General features: G+C 40.7%; 2 protein-coding genes across 3 annotated transcripts; one reads left to right on the plus strand and one right to left on the minus strand.

The window, feature by feature from the left end:
- The first annotated feature begins 643 nt into the window (after window positions 1-643).
- Window positions 644-3255, plus strand: npy2r (neuropeptide Y receptor Y2). Its single transcript, XM_027020487.2, has 2 exons — window positions 644-886; window positions 1598-3255. The coding sequence occupies exon 2, from the start codon at window positions 1610-1612 to the stop codon at window positions 2735-2737; it is 1128 nt and encodes a 375-aa protein (XP_026876288.1). The 5' UTR covers window positions 644-886; window positions 1598-1609; the 3' UTR covers window positions 2738-3255.
- Window positions 3256-5456: 2201 nt separating this feature from the next.
- Window positions 5457-12064, minus strand: map9 (microtubule-associated protein 9). 2 transcript variants are annotated; one of them, XM_027020486.2, is made up of 13 exons: window positions 11679-12064; window positions 11498-11591; window positions 10680-11285; window positions 10058-10245; window positions 9658-9760; window positions 9359-9417; window positions 9106-9176; window positions 8719-8878; window positions 8553-8642; window positions 8011-8172; window positions 7581-7726; window positions 6847-6982; window positions 5457-6314 (listed from the first exon to the last, which is right to left on the minus strand). In XM_027020486.2, exons 1-13 carry the CDS (start codon window positions 11751-11753, stop codon window positions 6195-6197), a joined length of 2010 nt encoding a protein of 669 aa, XP_026876287.2. In that variant the 5' UTR covers window positions 11754-12064; the 3' UTR covers window positions 5457-6194. The 2 variants fall into 2 exon arrangements, with proteins under 2 accessions (XP_026876287.2, XP_026876286.2); XM_027020485.2 differs by having other exon boundaries at window positions 9359-9420.
- Window positions 12065-20002: the final 7938 nt, after the last annotated feature.

Raw genomic sequence — 20002 nt, forward strand, 5'->3', positions numbered from 1 at the left:
CAATACTACGAGGTAATCAGCTATTTTCAGAGTTCTGGCGCAACCACCATATACGTTCAATTTAAACTGAAAGTTTTACCTGTCGTACAACAACGTAATAAGATGAGTGCATTTTTTTGCGCGGCTGTACAAAGCCCGTTGAAGTTTAATTTCATTTTAGACCTCACATGCGTCTCCATTATCATTTCCACCTAATAAGAGCCAATTCAATGGCCTGTTTTTGTATAACGAGTCCCTTGGCTTTAGAATAATTACATTTCCTGGCATTACAGCCTTCACTGTGAACAGCTGTAGCTTTTGTGAGAACTGTATAGGACAAGGAATTGCCCTGACGGAAAAGTCTGCTAATGCCTATTACATAATTATTTGTCGAAGCCATAAGCCCAATTCGATGAAACAACAAAACAATCATAAGCATTATTTTAGTGGTCCCAACAATTCAATATTTTTACGAAAGTAACGGTTGATTTATTCTTCATAGGCACATAAACAACTGAAACTTATTATGCAGGCTAATCGTGAACCGTAAGGGGAATAAAAGTCCAATGCAATGTACGCCCCTTCAGGTCGCGCGCAACGGCATATAAAGCCATCGCAGATGCACGTGCTTGCGCTTTCTACCCCTGTCCAAACATCAACTGCAGTCAATATCAGTTTTCTTAGATGTGAACCCATGTGCAGTCACATGCTCTGTTTGTCCTGTGTCAAACGTCCTATAGGCAGGGGGATCGTAAAGGAAAGTAAGCTACTTACGCGTGCTTCCTTTCAAAGAGATTTCATTATGGATGCATTGCCTCTGAACGCACATCTTTGTGCTCTATGGAATGACTCATGAGTTAAACGTTTTGTGATATAAAGTTACTGGAGCATCTACTTTATAAACCAGGTGAGATGATGATACTTCATGTCTTGTATCGACAGACAAAGTAAACTAAGTAGGCTCTAAGTTAGTGGCTTTGGCAACATAAACCTTTTACAGACTACAATAAAATTTTGTTTACGCGAAACTGAAAACAAAATATATTTAACTACAACTGATACGCAACTTGTTATTTTCATGACATGGTATATTGTGAATAGCGTTAATGTTAGGTATTAAGTACGTAAATAAGCATAGCGATACTTATTCATTTGTATAGAATTAATTTGTATGTTTGGAATTGAGTATATTACAATGCCTTTGGCACGATTTCCTGTCTACAGCGTTCAATGGAATATTAAAATGTTAAAATACCCTCCGCAAATTGTCCGTGCTGTAAAATATTTTAAAGACCAATACATCTGGCCAGTATATCAGGCTTTAATTTTTTTAGATCTCTGCTGTGAATTTGGGATTTAATGCTTCCACCGCTGTTTTGGCTCCACGCTTCCTACTTTATTAAACACAACACTCCTTAAATAAGGTGAATATAGCGCACTCTGCATATAAATTGTTAATAAGGGTAAAATTGTTACAGTCAGCGCTCTTGCCAACATTAGCACCATACAGGCTTCATGCAATCTCGTGTATCTTGATGTCTTTTGTGGATTTAAATTTAGTTCCCAGATTCATTTCATAATTTGATTGTGCCCACCTCACTGATGTGTCTTTGTATAGCTTTTTGCATGGATGCAAAGTATGGATACAAAAAGTCAAGAGAACACAACCCAAGAGGACACCACAGCCTCGGCAAACTGCTGTTCACTAGCAGATAAGGGCAATTTGCTGGACGATTTGGAGGACAGCACGAAACTCGTTGGGGTTCAAGTGATCCTGATCTTGGCATACAGCATCATCATTCTGTTGGGCGTGACCGGGAACTCGCTGGTTATTCACGTGGTGTACAAGTTCCGCAACTTGCACACAGTCACCAACTTCTTCATCGCGAACCTGGCCGTGGCAGACCTGCTGGTGAATGCACTGTGCCTGCCCTTCACACTCATGTACACGCTGTGTGGTGAGTGGCGCTTTGGCCAGGCCATGTGCTACCTGCTGCCTTTCGCACAGGGCCTGGCCGTGCATGTGTCCACCATCACACTCAACGTGATTGCGCTGGACCGTCACCGCAGCATCGTCCATCACACGGAGACCAAGCTGTCCAGAGACGCGTGTGCCGCCGTGGTTGCAGCCACATGGGCCGCCAGCGCTGCACTGGCCAGCCCGCTGGCCATCTTCCGCGAGCACGTGACCTTTGATGTGGCGCCCGGCCGCACCATTCAGGCGTGTGCCGAGAAGTGGCCCGGCAGTGGTGCTGATGGCACCATCTACAGCATCGCCATCTTCCTGCTGCAGTACGGCCTGCCGCTCTCCGTGCTGTCCTTCGCATATGCCCGCATCTGGAGCAAGCTGCGGGGCCACACCAGCCCCGGAGCTGGTGGACGTGCCGCTGATCGTCAACGGCGACGCCGCAAGACCACGAAGATGCTTGCGGCCATGGTGGCCGTGTTCGCCATCTGCTGGTTGCCCCTGCATGCCTTCCAGCTGGCTGTGGACGTGGACAGCAGTGTCCTGGATATGAGGGACTTTAAGTTGCTCTACACGGCATTCCACGTGGTGGCCATGTGTTCCACCTTCGCCAACCCCATCCTCTACGGCTGGATGAACAGGAACTACAGGGTGGCCTTCGCCTCCGTCTTCCGGTGCGCCCCAGCAGAGAGCGGCCTGAAGAGAGCCTACAGTGGGGGTGCACTGAAGGAAAAGGCCCTCACGCACCAGAGTACAGTCAGCGTCTTAACACAGGCTAACACAGAACTCTGATGGCTTTCTGTTGTAGAACCCATGCACAGCTATAGGGGTAGTACACTGTGTTACCAATGGAAATTAAATGTCAGTCTTCAAAGACAGTATTGATAAATTATTTAGCAGTTTTAGACATAAACCTCTGTACACGCAGTACATGTTGCCAGGCTTTAAAGCTGTAAAAGGGGCTAAATGAAGGTTAGCTTCTTAAAGCTCCCATTTGACCATAATTTACTGTGGTGTATAGTGTTATGGCAAAAGTGAACTCTAAACCAATGTGAGAATAAGATGTCTTGTTATATGTTTGTTCCAAGGCTTATTTTGTCTCTCAATTTCACTGCATTAGTTTCATGTTATAATAAGGAGATTATGAAGAATTTACATTTACAAATATATTAGATTAATGAGGTTAAAAAGTAAATACAAAAATAAATAAATAATAAATAAATACATATGATATGATATGATGGATGCCTGGTTGTCAAATGGATGCACCTGCACTGCATCATTTGATCTAATTGTCACACAAGGGAAACACAAAGACAACTCAGTTTATCAATGCTGACATATGATAAGCTTCTTTTGAAAAGAATGGGTTCCACATTGAAATACAAGATAAGTGCATGGATTGGAATTCATTTTTTTATTTCGAGAGTAAAACATTGACATTGTTGGACACACACACACACACACAACACGTACACATGTGAAGGCTTTTACATCAATGACACAAAACTGACTAACATCAATGTCCCTTAAGCCTCCTCTACTAATCGATTCAAATCTGTTGTCTCGGAAAAGTCTGGAAGGCCATCACAGATCATTTCTGAGGATCTCTTTTCCGGTGCCAATACATAATGATCTACGTCAACTGCTGCATCATGGCAAAAAGACTCAAAGATGCATCTGAAGGTCACATGCAATTTTTGTGCATGTGCATCGTTAAGCTGCCCAAACTGATTGTGTGCAATGCTATAAAAGACAACAGAAATAGCACACCTGTACTTAAGTCATTTCCTACAGTTCTAGAAATGCTATGGAGGCTCAGTTTAACGGTATTATGAGGTTGACTTGCTCCTCCTTATACCACAGGTAAGGATGGAAATGGTTATGACTCATTATGTGTTGCATCAAATTAATTATGTTGTATCATAAAACATGTAAGCGCTATTACTGTTAGTAAATGTAGATATCTACTATCATATAGGTGTGATTAACTATGATTATTGAAGGCATAATTTCATGATAAAATGACTTTGCAAGTACATTTTGCAGGGTCACAAGAATATAAATGTAATACTATATGTCATGTTGTGTTTGTGCACCCAAGACAATCTTGTCCTTAAGATCTATGCTGGAAGTACTCTAAGTCAATAGTGCTGTGACTTGCGATGACATGGGGATTCTGCTTAAAATAACTACTTCAACTATCAGAGATAGATAGTTAATCTTTAACAAATATGGCTAATTTAATTGATAGTCTGAAATTACATTAACTATTACATAAGTAACTGTCATAAAATATTTGTAAAACATGTATAGCACATTAACACCTAGTTAAACCAGTCCAATAGTCTATGAGAAAGTGCCAACATGTGACCTAAGTCTTTTGGAGACTGATAAATTATGGTTATGGAGGCCAGTTGCTCCAAGTAGGCTACAAACGTGGCTCCTTAGCGATCGCCCCTGCACCAAAGACAGCAAAGACACCGGCCGACCTGACGGCAGCTGTTCAGAAGCAGCGCTTTACACTACGTCCGGCTTCAGATACATTAATCCACTCAGTGGATTAATAATAAAATAATAAAGGATGCAGGGTCTCAGAAGAAACCAGAGATTACTTTAGGATGGGAAAACCTTAGGTATAGTAGTCACAAAAACTGGTATTAGGTGAACACTCCGCGACCTGTTGTGCTGCCATCTAGTGGACAATATCAAAACAGGACAAAGTTTTCTGTTTACTGTGCATTAAAAATGAAATAAAATTGCATATGGGGTTCAATACACCTAATTAATACACCTACTGAACATTGACTTTGGTATTTGCTGCTGTGTTTGTTGTGAACACTGAATATGTAGAACCACTGCAATGTGCAAGCCTGCAAACATCAGCTGCAAGCTTTACTATCTAATAGCAACTGCCTGCAATTTAGCACTCTCACAGATGCTGCGCTCCCTTCATTGGCTTCCCAGGGCTGCCTGCATCAGATTTTAAACCTTGATGCCTTCCTGCAAAGCCAAAAATGGACCAGCCCCTCCATATATGATGTCAATGGTCAAAGCATGATCCACACCTCAAGTACTTTGAACCTCAAGTATGGCTCGGCTTGAAATACTATGCTTCGAGTGTCATGTAAGACAAGCATTTAAACTATTCTCTGTCCTGGCTCCCAGATGGTGGAACGAACTTGTGCTGGCTGTCTGGACAGCAGAGTCCCTTGCAGTCTTCAAACACAGACTGAGGACCCATCTATTTGTGGAATATTTAAATAACCACTGATCCTGCTCCTATGTTGACTAACTGAAACTCTAGTACTTATTGCAGGGTATTGTTTATTTCACTTATTGTTGTCTGTCATAGAACTTATAATGTGTTTTGCATTTCTAGGCATCAGCATTGATCCCTGTATTTCAACAGTATTCTAGTTCAATGGTATTTTGGACTCTAACATACTGTACTGGCTGGTTGCCTTCTATGAGTAAATGACACAGCACTTTTGTAAGTTGCTTTGGATAAGAGCATCTGCCAAATACCGTAAATGTAAATGTAAATGTTTTTGTCATTTAGCCGGTTGCAATTTAACAAAGGTTTTAACATTTTGAACAAATGAGGTGCATATTTGTTTATTAAAGGAAACACTGATGTAACTCCAGCTACGGCTGGTCTCATTCCCCACTGCGTAAAATGTTAATTTCATTGAATCGAAGAACTTCAGATTTACAGCCAACCAGCATTTAGTTTATTCCATTCATACAGTGTGACCGACTGGGAAGCTAACCAGAGACAAACCGATGCATGTGAAGGAAAAGTAATGAGTAGTACATTTTTGTTTCAGATCACAGTAGTGATGTACTGATTAAAGGAAATGGATATTAACCAATCAAAAATAAATCAGCGGACAGCATAGTTCATGCCACATCCTAGACAACCAATGTTTTCTGTGGAGTGTGACTTAGCATTTTATAAATAGTATTGAATGGGGATTATTTACAGTGAGGACCTGTGATTTAATATACATGGTAATGATAAGGAACTTCAGACTGACTGATGTTTTAAGGACTTTTAATTAAAAACATCACAGATGAGCATGTTGCATTATACCGCAAAACAGCCGAGATGTGTAACCATGATACCACAAATTTGTCCCATAATTCGACTGGACTGGCAGACAGACTCCTGCTGTTGAGTGATTTCATATCAGCCTGAAGCATCAGTCATTATGTAGATATGGTGGCAATGTCAATTAGATGGTGCTTATTTACCAAAAGGAATGGTTCTGCCGGGGGGGCTCCATGGGGGAGGGGTCTCCTCCTCAACTATGGCCCTGATCTTTTTTTCTTGTTTCTCTCGCTTCTGTAGAAACTCTTTTCTCCTCTGTGAAAGAAGAGAGAAGCACACATATTCTAGTAACAGTCCCGGGGGCACCATCCTCCATACAGTTTTTGATTTGTTTCTCCTGCTCCTGACCTGATGGGTGTTTCTGCTAAGATTAATTCAGTGTAGTAGATTCAAGGAAAAACACAAAAAAAGGACAGAGCATGTGGTCACTGTCACACAGCACATATATAAGATCCCTGTCCCTATAATTTCCCTATAAGAGCCCTGTCATACAGCATACCTGCGTAGTCAGACCATCAATAATTTCATTCTCAATGTATTTCAGTATCAAAAGCTGAAAACATTTAACACAACACTACAGAACCATCACAACATTGTTGGGTTTTTTTTTGCAAACCCTACTGTGAACACAATCAGCTGCATCAAAGTCATGCGCCTCGTTGACATCTCCAAACGCGAAAAACCGGAAGCCAATGTCCAGTTGTGATGCTCGTCTGCTCTGCACGAGGAAAACTGGCCAGGTGGAGGAGGTGGTGCACCTACCAGGTGGATGATGTGGTTCACCTACCAGCCATTTTTCGTACGTTTCCAAGGCTGCCATCTCTCGCTCTTCCTTCTCATATTTCTCCTCCATCTCCTTCTCCACCTGCTTCCTGCGCTCTGCCCTCGCCTTCTCTTGTATGGCTTCCTTTTTCCTTTCACTCCTGAGAGAAGTTTATGGGAGAGCAACTGCAGTTACTGTCACTCCTCAGCAACACGAACTTGTGAGTTTTATGCACCAGGTTATGCAGAAATTATTAATACACGAGTGACAGATGACCCGTAAAATTGGACTGGATATGGTACAGTACAGCTCACTTGGTAGAGCAAGGTAGCGCAAGCTTCTAGCAAAACCAAGGTCATGGAATTGATTCCCAAGGGAGCACACATACTGTAATACTGATAAATATGTAAGTCTAGAGTAGAGCATCTGCCAAATGTTGTAAATGTAAATATATGTAATTGCTTAGTACTAGGGCTGCAACACATAGACAGCACTTTGTTGTGATTCTTTTGCTAAGATACCTTACACATTAAAAAAGAAATTGAACCCGTAATGTATTAAACCACCCAACAACACTTGTATGGACCATCTGAGACCAGCAAAGAAGTTAAGGACCAATAGGAAAACTATGATTTGTTGAAATGACCCCTTAGCAGCCTTCTGTAACATCAACATTGCAAATGAAATGTTGTGGTAACAAAAAAGATCTAACATTAATACTATATTTACACAATCCTGAAGGATTAGCATTTGCTCACCACTGGCTAAAGGAGGAGCTGCATTCTTTTTTCCTCTCCTCTTGCTCCTTCTCGTTTTTCTCCTGCAGCCTTGTTTCCACCTGCACTTGCCTTCTGATCTGCTCCCGCAGAAGAGTGTCGTGTTCCTGTTTCCATTTCTCAAAAACCTGATACAAAAAAAAACAAAAAAAACCACATGACAGACTCATCCCAAAACTGCTGCAGCTGTTGAACATAGCATGCCTGTCAATGAACGTCCTCTGCCTTGCCACCAACGTGTATTCACTCCTAATGAATCTTCTCAACAGTTCAACAAACTCCTGGAAGCTTCAACAGTTGGCGCGATCAACATAATAATCTACTGTGACTGTATACAACTGCACATAATTTCAGCAGCATCAGACAAATATTTGAGAATAGCAGCATTCCGCAGTCCCATCTTCTTACTTGCCTTTTTTGCGGTCTCCTGCTTCTCTTCTTTCTCGGCAGCTTCTTGTTGCTGTTTTCTCCGTGTCTCCTGCTTTTCTCTCAGCTTACTCCTCACGGTCAACTGTTTCTTTTCTTTCCAGGCCAGGTATGAGGCTTCTGCTTCCACTTTTTTGCTGGTCTCATCCTGCAACGGAGGATAGTGCGCGTTTTTCAGTATGCCATGTTGCCCCCTGCTGAAGTGTGTGGAGGTGAGACCAGGGCCAAAAAAAAGCAGTTCCACCTATTCCTTTCATAAATTCAAATATAGTCACTGTATTTTGTGTTTGTGTAAAATTAGTATTATATTTAAGTCATTTAAATGCTAAAAAGTCAACTCTTTTAAGCTCTATTTCAGGGTTTTCTTTATGATCTTTGGAAAGATTTTAAAAACTTTTTTTAAGCTAGCTATTGTGATATATTTTGAATAGTGACCTATAAATGACTGTAGTCTACAACAAGATGAAACTTTACCCATCAAGTGCCCATCAGCAGCATGCAACCTTTTGAAAATCTTTATGACAATACCTCTGTCTTTTTGTCTTGTTTCAGTTCTTCTTCTTGTTTCTTCACCCTCAGGGTTTCTTGTAGTTTCTCCTGTTTCTTCCTTAGCCAGTCCTGATGGAAAACCAGAACAAGCCTTACAGACACTGGGCTAGAGGAATCACAGAGAAACTCATTGTTTCAATCCAACCTGGTAGGCAGCTGCCCTCAGGGAATCAACAGCATTTTGCTGGATCTCTTCGAAAGATGTCTTCTGGTCTAAAACCTTCAAAGTTCCCAAATATCTGGATTTTGCAGTGTAGGTAGCATTCTTGGACTTCCTGGAACTCACTGGGCGGGAACTTGAAGGTCTGCAAACCAAAAGAGATCAGAAGTCACTGTTCTACGTGTTTGATGATGTTGACTATGTTACTTGACTAGTAAGCAGAGGTTTGCCAAGTTGCCACTGTTGGGCCCCTGAGCAAGGCCCTTAACCCTCAATTGCTCAAGTTGTAATCAGTCATAAATGTAAGTCGTTTTGGATAGAAGCATCAGCTAAATTCCATAAATGTAAATGTAAGTAAATAAGTAAAAGGACCTGTCTTGTGAATTGATGGTAATTTCACTTTGTCTACTTGCTGTTAGGTGAGGCATATCACGAGGACCTTCCTGGTTGAAAGAGGAGTTTAAATATGTTTGAGAGTGGAGCAGGGCAGCTTTAAGTAACAGTGATGCTACGCTATAGCATTATGATAGCAATTAAACTGAATCCACATTTCAGAGATGCAGTTTTACTGAAATCTAAGATAGCTGGGAGAGGATGAGGGACAGAAACCTTCTCGAAAATGTACCTGATATTCTTTAAAGGGCATGGAATGTTCTTTATTGTCCTGTTTTGTTCCAAACCAATCTACTTTCAAAAATTAAAGAGAGAGAGAGCATTGGCAAAGTAGGTTATATAATGGTATGCCAACAAATCTAACATGTGATGGCTTGAGATGGTAATTTAGAATGACAGGAAGCATGCATTCATTATCCAATGTGACATGTGGTGAATGAGAAGCAATTTAGAGTGTAAGAGAGAGCCAAGGAGTGAGGGCAAACCACAGAGCGAGAGAGAGAGAGAGCACCAACATCTTTTCTCACTCACCAGGGCCTTGCAGTGAGCGGTTATTGGCCTCAGACCCCTGCTGTAGTGCTGAGGATGAGGACATGCTGGCCTTCTGAATGGCTGTATGGTGGTCTTCTTCACACTGTAGCCAAGACCAACAAAATATTAAAGAAGATGGCTCAACATTCATGACTATAATATCCATTTCAGGCTATTATATACAGTATCAACAGACAAATTCAGCAGTTGAGGATGTGACTCCCTCAACTAGAATCATAACCCAATGTATGGCCTCAGGACAGCTAAGGTACCTGCCATTTTCTCATTCTGAGTCAAATGTCCGATGTCTAATACAATCTCAGACATTAAACTGACTCGACATGTCTCCAACATGTTGACATATCCACCCCAGAATGTAACAGGTTGTTTTTCCATTCACCTGAACATAGTTGCTTCCAGCAGCCCATGCTGTCTCCAAGGGGGACAGGGTAATGGATGTGGAACAGGAAACAGCTTTACTACATGATGCTTCTGCTGTTAGCCCATCCCCTTCGTCGCAGCCACTGCTGCACACGTGAGATGTCCTCTGCCTGGGCATGGGTCTTGGAGGCTTTTCCTCTGATAAACCTGCAATCACAAAAAAGTTCATTTCCATGGCATGTTTCACTGTTGGATTGGCTCGTTTTTACTTTCTACGATGTCATCCATTAGTCATAAAACTATATAAAACCATGTAACACTATATCAGACTCACACATGTTAATTTTGACATAAAGACAGTGATTAGATCCCAAAGGGGTCTTGGTCATGTCTCCCGAATGTTGTCTTTGTGTCAATGTGTAAACTGAAAAAAACATCTAGTGTTGTTTTCTTATTCTAGTATGTTTAACCTTTATGGTGCATTTTAAATTCAACTAAAATATAAGGATAAGCCTCTCCTGAGTTATCTGTAAATTTTCAATATAAAAATTGAAAAAAGCACCATGTACTATTGGTACATTACTGCAGTTGTACCATGTCACTGGACTAATAGTGCAGCATTGTCACTGCTCGGTTCTGACCTCTCAGGGATATTTGCTTGCCGCTCCTTTCTCTGGGCTGTGGAATAGGAGACTCCCCATTCCCTCCAACAACCGCTTGAATCGTACCCTCTCCTTTTGCTGAGGACAAGAGCAGTGGAAGGTCCAATAGTGAACCCTCTGACAGGTGCTCCCACTGGCTATTTTCCGAATTCAGAGGCAAGGGAGATTCTGACAGGCTCTTCCTAGATGTGTATGATTCTGATTGGTTTTTCCTTCCTAGGGGTAACTCCATCTGGCTCATCCATGCTGCTTGTGATTCTGTCTGTGAGGCAAATAACGTATCTTGATGCTCTTTCTCTGGAGTTGGAAGCTCTTGTGTACTTTGTTGAGTGTTACTGCCTCTGTAGGAAAGGAAAGATCCTGGACTTTCTGCACTGCTAGTGGTGTCAGTTTTCCCGGAGTCAGCTAGCACGTCCTGCACAGGTGAACTTTTCCTTTTGGTCTTCATGAAGGACACTTTCTTGGGTTTGACATTTTCCTCCTCATCATCTGACAGTTGGAAGTCGTTTATCTTAGCTTTCGTTCTTCTGGTCTTAAACATGTCGATCTTCTTTTTCCTCGTCTTAAGCAGCTCACTGAGTATGTCTGCAAAGAACCATTCAGCAGGGCAGAATGCACACATAACACATTGTTCATGTTACTAAACATCCATTCATGATTATGAAAAAATTTAATCGTATGTGTTTTGCCCCCTTTGACTGCCTTTTTGTTCATGTGTGGGACTACTAGTAAATAGTGTGATGCCAAATGTATCAATATCAAATACTTTTGGCTTAGTAATTATAATTCCCACTTACCATCTTCATCATCATCAAAGTCATCAGAGTAGGCGTTACTGTCAGCTGGTTTATGTCGACTAGCCCTCGCAGAGACAGCTGATTCCAACTCTTCCTGCATTTATAGATATAAAAATATTTTAATCAGACTTGAAATAACGACCAACGTTAGCTGGCATGGGTTTCCACAGAAAAGTCATACCTGGAAAGTAGTTCTTCTGGATGTTTGGGGACTTTTTGTGTATGCAAGAGTAGTGTTAAAATGTTCGTCGCCCATTATGCAAAACTAAGTTGAACACATTAAAGCTTAGTGACCGTAGCTTGACACTGAGTCTTGCGTTGTCTGGGAGCTAGCTAGCTAGCAAGCCAGCTAAATAGAACGTCAGATCAGTCGAAGAAACCATTAGCGAACATCGTAATCCAGAAGAAACGCCTAACCTTAAGAAGATGAGCTATTTGCCTTCCTGATAGAGTGTCACCAAAATAGTCTCATCTTGAACAACACTTATAAAAACGTATTCACTTCAACTGCAGCGCCATCTGTTTCTACGTGTTACCAAGCGACGGGAGAACCGTCGGAGGTTTTTACGCAATAACCGGAAGCACGTCGTCAAAATGAAAACAAATGAAACAACAATGGAGACCACAAGATGGAGGTAAAGACTCAAAATATTATTCTCTGTAGCCCGGCTTAAATATATGCATGGCATGAGGTGCTCAGCTCAGCATCCTGTTAACCTGTTTACTAGCTAGTGTGTCACTGCCATCTGACCATTCAGAGAGGTAACCTGAGACTGATGTTATGTCAGTCTTTTAGCTGTTAGTCATTTTCCACATTACAAAAGTGTTCAAATGTATTGTGCGATGACTTTATCATACAGTCATGGAAAATCTTAAATAGGGAAAATCTTAAATCGTAATCTTAAATAGGGAATCATTTCCGGTTCCGGACCAAAATCATAGCTACTGTTACAGACTCTCTCTCTCTCTCTCTCTCTCTCTCTCGGACAGACTGCATCGGATAGACTACCACTTAGCCGACTATAATCTCTCCTTTAGCAATATAGGTAACTTTACAAAGCATTATGTTAATTACATCTGTTTATGTTTATCACAATGTCCGACTCATCCCTTCATTAAATCCGGAACACATACTGAGCATCATCCTCTCACATCCGCAACTATGTTTGTTTATACTCTTATATAATCAAATATCTAAAATGGCAAAAAAAATATTTTTGTGCTGTTCTATGGCTCTCCCACACTCAGGCATACCGGAACCACACACCGCCGGGCGCAGATTGAGACGATACTGTCAGAATTGTTTAGTTTTTTAGTTTTCAGCAGTGTTGGGTTGCGTATAACTCTTGGCGCTCCGGGCGAGCAAAGTGGAACAGTGGACATGTACCATGTAATTATTCTGGTTTCATCTTCATATTCTGTCACTAACATTAAAAAAGCACCACAGTCGTGCGGTACTGGAGGCCTTGGGTTGTGTTGCCACCCCTCATCCAACCCATTTTTTTAAATCTTGAGAATCGATGTCAGGTAACTGAAAGATTGCCCTATTTTTTTTCCTCCCTTTTTGTTCATAGGTAGGCCTGTAAGTCTAGTTGTACCAGTAAACAGTATCTTAATTACATTAATCATTATCTAATGTTTATATATTTATTTATTTTATTATTTACTGCTCATTATGCCACTTTTATTCACAGAGCTTTTGTCTATGAGTGAAGGGAGAAATGATAAAATAAGGTAATAAATATTATTTTAAATGTATTTATTTATATTTATGCACACCCAAGAATTTGTCATAACTTGTTTTTCCCTATTGATGCAAAGTTTACCATACAGTTAACTATTACAAAGCAAAAGGATGAAAGAGCATATAAATATTAATTAGATTTTTACGAATGTTAGTAATTCCAGAAAAAAAAAATGTTTAGTGTAGAATGTGAAAACAATCCACTAATCCACTATTGATAAGACTAATGTAGTGCAATCTTCAAGCTTCAGTGATTCATAATGCTTCAAAATATCTGTTCAAATGAAGCCATGCTGAAGGGTATAATGACTGTGGGTTAACCTGCAATGCCTACAGTTTGAGTCACAGCTGAGCCGTTGAGTCCACGGCTGTCCTGAGGTCAGAAGTTCTGACTAAACTAGCTGACACTTAACACCAAGGGAATAGCACAAAGCCGGTAAGCTCTGGGGAATTTTAAAGGCTCGTTCAGATGTGTCAGACTGATGTTTGAAGCAGATGGATATTTGTTGTCTGATTTAAAAGAACAGTTTGTGTCAGGGTTACTGACATGTTTGATTGAGCTTGTTCTTGTGTGTCACTGATACTTTAAGGACCTGAGCGCTCTGGCTGGACTATAACTGATGCAGATGCACTTGGGGAAGGAAGAGGCTTTTTTAATGCTCACGTTTTTTTTGAGTTACGAGTTGTAAGGTCTGTGCGTCACTGGTTTGTATCATACAGGGGAAGTAATAAGAAGTAGGAAAGAATGCAAATTATGGGACTGTCAGCTTGCAAATAGCAGTAGGGCCTGAATGGTCTCTGTCTTTGAAATGTAAAGACGCTAATAATTATTGTCCTCCCGTATCCAGTGACAGAGCGTAAAAGCTAAAATATAGTTGCAAGCAGCAATTATGGGAGCCAAGCACTAAAGAGCAGTCATTTCATAGCCTGAAGGCTTTTAGTGATTAAGACACAGAACTGCATGGAAGTGGTATCCTGCACATAAGAGGCAATGACAGGTGTAAAGTTATACTTGTAAACGTTTACTGCCAGATAGCTTAAACAAGGTGAACTTTCTGCCAGATAGCTTAAACAAGGTGAACTGTTAACTACAGTTACTACCCGGAATCTTCCTCAGGTATAGATGACTGCAAATTATGCAAAATTATGCAAATGATTAACTAAATATAATTTGGCTTTTTGTAAGTCACACTCTTGTAAATCTCTCTGGAGAAGAGCATCTCATAAATGCAAATGTAAACAGAAAAATGAATTGTTACATAGTAAACCATAGTAGAAGAAAAGAGAAAGAAAATAGAAAGGATTACATTTTGGTATTTGCTACAAAAAAAAACACGACATACCAGACATGTGCTACCCTATGTACACATTACATGTAATTTAATAACTTCTTTTTAACCAAATATCATACCACAAATGGGAAATGTGTAATATTCATATGTCAACCTCTTGATTTGAAAGTTAAAAGGCAAATAACCACTCCTGCTTTCCCTGAAGACCACTCAGTGTGTCAGCTAAAACATTAATCCCGCTATTTGCACTTGATAATTCAGAGGAAGAGAGCAAGAGAGATGGAGAAATGATCAGGGCAATGCTCCAACCTAAGCAGATGGGAATGCATTGGCTTGAATACCAATGGCCCATTTAAAGCTGTGCGTATGTCAGTGCCAAAGTGGGCTGCCACTTTAAAACTATACCGATCGCCTCTTCTATTACCACTGAAAGGCTCATCACAGACTGACAGGTAGCCTATATGCCGACCACCCACACGGCCGACATCTTCATTTCACTCACAAATTCCCTGCGCTTCTCTACTGAGAGTCAATTATGAGGTGTACACATCGTGCAATGCAACGTGAAGCAGCCTTCCGATAAGCACAACATTTGCAAAGAGAGAGTTCGTCACTGATGTCCCTGGCTGTGTAGGTATTTTGGTGTCTTGGCTGCCTCTGTCACTCTGTGAGCTTGTGGGGTTGAGCAAGTGAGGAGATGGGAATGATTCAACAGTGCCTTGGGAGTTGCCTGGGGTTTATGGCAAACGCTTCAGAAGAAAAGCTAACGCTGAAGACAAAGCCACTTCTTTACGTATATGCTAGATTATATATCTCTGTGTGAGCCCTCCCAGTGACTTCACAAAACAAACGAGGGCAAAAAAGTTGCTACCCTTGACCATAGCTTCTCTGTATACTTTTCTCATATTTGCGCTGGGGGCATGGGGGGTGGTGTGTGATTGGCTGGGGGGTGGTGGGAGTGGTTGGTGCAGCTGTGCCCACATATTTGCAGGTGCCAATGTTGCTCCTTTGGTCCTGTTTGCTCATTTTCAGGTCCCAAGTTCAAAGTGTGTCTCCTAGGCCTCTGGGTTAAGCTGTGGAAATGTAATCAGACATTTTATCTCATTTTCCCCCAAACTGCTGGCCAACACTCAAGCCATATATCACTGAAGAATAAGTACAACTTGATAACCCCAAGAAATATGTAGGCTAAAAAAAAATTGCTATCAGTCTGATGACTTATTTACTGTTCCCTGATTCCAAAAAAGGAAGTTCTTTTAATTTTTTTTCTCACAAGAATTAAATTTAGCAAATGTAGTTCAGCATTGACCACTGATAATTCTCTAACATAAATACAATTTAATAAAGGGCAAAGGTATTAATCCCGAGAATCAGTAAAATTATTACCTTTTGTACTATACTGTCAGATTTAAAAAGCAAACAACAAGAATTACTTGAATTTTCAGTGAAGGCCTACTTATGGCTGTTTGGAAGGTAATGAAACATTTAAGAGGGGGAACTAGCCACCTGACTGGTTTTCGGGCTCCTGCTTCGGTTTAGATACAGTGCGCAGGGTCTAAAGACTTGCTGTAGTGAAGAAGAGAGAGCCCTCTTTAGTTCCTCTCAGCCTGCCACTCTATTTTTAAAGTCTTGGATGTGTTTGTTGTGTTTCAAAGAGGTGCTGCTCTACAACAGGGTCCCCAGGCCTAAAAATCAAGTGCACTCTCACTAAGTCATAGCTATTAATAATGCCAGGATGGTGCAAGTTTTCTTTTGGCAATCTGATTTCTCACTTTCTGAGGCACTACTCTGCTCAAGCTTGACCCAACACTGTCAGGCAGCTGTTTTGATTCAGACTTTCTTGTGGATGAAAACAGACAATGGTTCAATGAATGAAGGGTTTGAGCCAAAGTGGAGAGTTGGTGCCTTTAAAAAGCATCTGAAACTGAGATTATGGAAGTCCATATCCAGCCTGAAACAAGATCAGGGTCAACCCAGCTAATGACCCCAGACAATGATTCTTGGTTGAGTTTACAGATTTGATAGTCATGGTCTTACTACTACATAAGGGAATGGCTTGTAGAATTACTGATGAAACAGAGCATGACCAGGGACCATAATAGGGGTTGGATATCTATTATTAGGATTTTGATAAGGGCACTGTCTGACATTAAAGTACGTCATACTGCGCTCAGCATCAAGCAAGACGTGAGAACCCCTGGATTTAGCATGGATGTCCTCATAGCAGTAATTATAAATGGACTGGACTAGACAATGCTACGGAGAGTTGGGAAGAAAGGAAATTGGACTCTGCTGAACATTTGTCCCTGTGGATGGTGTGTTGCTATGGCACTGAGTGATGACAGATTCTAGTCACACACACATATGCACCCGTGTGTGCACCCAATGCTGCATGAAACCGTCACAGTGTTCATAAGTGCGTGACAATATTACATAATCACGGAGGCATTCTCCCTAGGTTCCAAGAGCATTGATATTTAGGCTGAGAAATTTGAATACCATGGAAGTTATTTAATATCTATTTTACAAATATTTATAAATGTATATTTGCCAAAATGTTTTAAAAGGAAGCTATAAATGTTAATGTACACAGTGTGCACAATTATTAGGAAAGTTGAATTTTTGAGGATTCATTTTATTATATATATATATATATATATATATATATATATATATATATATATATATATATATGTGTGTGTGTGTGTGTGCATAATTATTGGGCAACTATTAGTGTGCAGGATTATTATACAACTAAATGAAAAACAGAAATGTTCCCATCTCACTTGTTTATTTTCATCGGTTAAAGTAAGAATAATAAACAACTCAGAATTTGCAAATAAACATTTCTGTGCATTCAAAAAAAAAAAAATCAGTGACTAATATAGCCACCCTTCTTTTCAATAACAGTCATAAGACTTCCATTCATGGAGTCTGTCAGTTTCTTAATCTGTTGACGATCAACTTTTTGTGCAGCAACCACAGCCTTCCAGACACTGTTCAGAGAGCTGTAGTGTTTTCCTTCACCATTAATCTCCCGTTTAAGAAGGGCCCACAAGGTCTCAACAGGTTTTAGATCAGGTGAGGAAGGGGGCCATTTTTAAGGCCTTTACTGGCTAGTCACACAGCGGAGTACTCGGATGCATTGTCCTGAATAAAAATCATGGTCTTCTTGAAAGATGCAGACTTTTTCCTGTACCACTACTTGAAGAAAATGTCTTCTAAAAACTGGCAATAGGTTTGGGAGTTGATTTTGAGTCCATCTTCAAGCTGAAAAGGTCCAACTAACTCATCTTTAATAATACCAGACCATAGCGGTACCCCTTCTGCACCTTTCTGGTGTCTATGTCAAAGTGAAGCCCTGTGCCTGTTACTTATCCTGCCTCAGACCAATCCATTTGGTCTGTCAAGAGTCACTCTCGTCTCATCGGTCCATAAAACCTTTTAAAAAATCTGTCTTCAGATATTTCTTGGCCCAGTCTTGACATTTCACCTTATGTGTCTTGTTCAGTGGTGGTCGGGTTTCAGCCGTCCTTACCTTGGACATGTTTCTGAGTACTCAACACCTTGTACTTCTGGGCACTCCAGGTAAGTTGCAGTTCTGCAATATGACAGCACAGGAGGATAATGGGTTCCTGGTCGCTTAATATTTGATTCTTCTCAAATCTTTTGCAGTTAATTTGCGTCTTTTTTTCTCAACACATTTCTTGTGACCCTGTTGTCTGTTTGCAACAAAAACAGTTTGTCTATTTGATGGTTCTGTGATCATGCCCCAATATATTAGGAATTTTAAGAGTGCTGCATTCCTCCAAAAGACTTTTTACAATTTTTGACTTTTCAGAGTCAGTTATATCTTTTTTGGCCCATTTTGACTCCCTCATTACACAAATACGCATCACCTGATATGCTTAAATCCAATAAGCATTCAAGTTTATACAGCTTGGAGTTGGAAAATATGCATAAAAATGATGATTTGGTCAAAATACTCTCTTGCCTAATAATTGTGCGCTCAGTATAATAATATATATTTATGACAAAAATATATTAATACGAGAATGTATGCAGGATGTTATATTACAACATCATAAAAGCATGATCAAAGTCAGTTTTCTTTTTTCTAGTTTTCACACAATTATCTTTCTCCTGTTATTTCCCCAGTTCAGCATAAAGAATCATATATCTATATTTCTTCTGCCCAAGGCTTTTTCTAGCTGTTTAAAAATGTAACAATGAGTGTTAAAAATATAATATATAACATATTAATATACTAATGCAGGATCTACAGTCCACAGAAAAAGAGAGCAAGAGCAAAGAAAAAGCTCTTATATGTGTCCAGCGGTACCTACAAATACTCGCTAAAAGTCACCACTGTTTTTGCTATGTGTGTAAGCTATTGTTATATTTCAGTATAGTGCCTTTAAAGTATCACTACATTTATATTATAATGCTGTAAAACATTTACTGTCAACACTGCTTTTAAGTTCACTGTCCTTTGCAGCTCATCTCCAGGCAGTTCTCCCAGTAAAGACAAGACAAATGCATTGGACAGAGTCTCATGTTTCACCAAGTCCTGCAGTGTTACAGAGGTCAAGAACAAGAGCAGAGAACTTAATATCAGCACCAGAGAACTGCCCCGCTCGATGGTGGTATTTGTGTCCACAGGAGAGGGGAGGAATAAGCACACATGAACAAAACAACACTGAAAGTGAACAAGAATCCAAAAAAAAAAAAAAAACTGAATGCACAAGCATCTGACTTTAAAAAATATGCAATAAATGTATGGTGATGTTGCCCTGTGTCTTTGACTTTTTCACAGAATGGATGAGTTCATGAAGTGAACACGTGCCCCACCCAAACTTTCACTCATCCAACCCAGGCTGTTCCCTTTGTCCCGCTCACCAGAGATTCTACAAATGGCTTGTGCAGTGAATGTAATGAGGTGAACCTGCAATTACACCAATCTCTAACATATCTTGGGACTATGGATGTGAGAAGTGAGAGAGAGACAGACAGAGAGAGAGACTTTCAGGACCAAAGGGAAACCAGGTTCCTGGAATTAAAGTGCTGGAAGCAGGTCATGGCTGGTTCTGGGGTTCGTGCCCCCATCTGTGCTTGCGCTTCACTGACTCAGAAATTGACTCAGTGGCTGAGCTGCCAGCCCCATGGCTCCAGGGTTGGCACTGGGCTGCCAATCAGATACCAATTGGGTGCAGCTAGGAGCCGAGTTTTGCAATCACTGATACCACATGCAGAGTGCACACACAGTGATGTGGGCTGGAAGCGTGTGATGTTCTGTGTTATTCATGAGGAAAGAGATAAAGGTCATTTCGAGGAGGATGCATGTTCAGGACACATAAAAGGCAGTCAGAGGGCAAGAATGATGGAGGACTATGTTGCATATAAACATCAAGGATACTCTTCTGTGTGCTCATCAGTTACAGAATAATATGCCTTGAGAGTAACAGGGTT

Source organism: Electrophorus electricus, chromosome 9 (genome assembly GCF_013358815.1).
Source record: "Electrophorus electricus isolate fEleEle1 chromosome 9, fEleEle1.pri, whole genome shotgun sequence".
Taxonomy (NCBI): domain Eukaryota; kingdom Metazoa; phylum Chordata; class Actinopteri; order Gymnotiformes; family Gymnotidae; genus Electrophorus; species Electrophorus electricus.